At 44.2% G+C, this 561-nt stretch overlaps 1 protein-coding gene across 1 annotated transcript in view; it reads left to right on the forward strand.

The window, feature by feature from the left end:
* Positions 1-561, forward strand: part of LOC107702142 (endothelin-1 receptor-like) — an 8,257-nt gene that overhangs the window by 1,596 nt on the left and 6,100 nt on the right. Inside the window, exon 2 of the mRNA XM_016504386.1 lies at positions 319-446. Within this exon, the coding sequence (XP_016359872.1) occupies positions 319-446 (128 nt within the window). The remainder of the gene's footprint in view (positions 1-318; positions 447-561) is intronic.

The raw sequence follows: 561 nt of genomic DNA on the forward strand, positions 1-561 counted from the left end.
CCGTATACCGTGATAAAAGCATGAGCAATTAATCGCAACATGAAAATTTGATACCGGCATATCCCTAATATATATATAAACCAACACTGATCTAGGTAAGCGTGTGCAGCAGTGGGTCAGTCAGGCTTATTTTGGGACAGTTATCAGTCTAACACTCATCACACGTTCAATCACACACACGTGACTCACTTCACAACACACACGTCACGAAGATAAAAGAGCTTCATTCGTTTGTCTTTAAATATATCACACAGGTGGTGAAGATATGCTTTAACAGAGTCTGAACTCTTTGTGTGTGTGTGTGTGTGTGTGTTGTAGCTGCTGGCGATGCGGTGGCCCTTCGATGACAGTGTGTTTGGTCTGTTCCTGTGCAAACTGATGCCGTTTCTACAGAAAGCATCAGTCGGAATAACAGTTCTCAATCTGTGTGCACTCAGTGTGGACAGGTAACACACACACACACTCACTTACTCACACACACACTCACACACACTCACACACACTCACTTACTCACACACACACTCACACACACTCACACACACACACACACACTCACTCAC

Source organism: Sinocyclocheilus anshuiensis, unplaced genomic scaffold (genome assembly GCF_001515605.1).
Source record: "Sinocyclocheilus anshuiensis isolate Anshui unplaced genomic scaffold, SAMN03320099.WGS_v1.1 scaffold1762, whole genome shotgun sequence".
NCBI lineage: Eukaryota > Metazoa > Chordata > Actinopteri > Cypriniformes > Cyprinidae > Sinocyclocheilus > Sinocyclocheilus anshuiensis.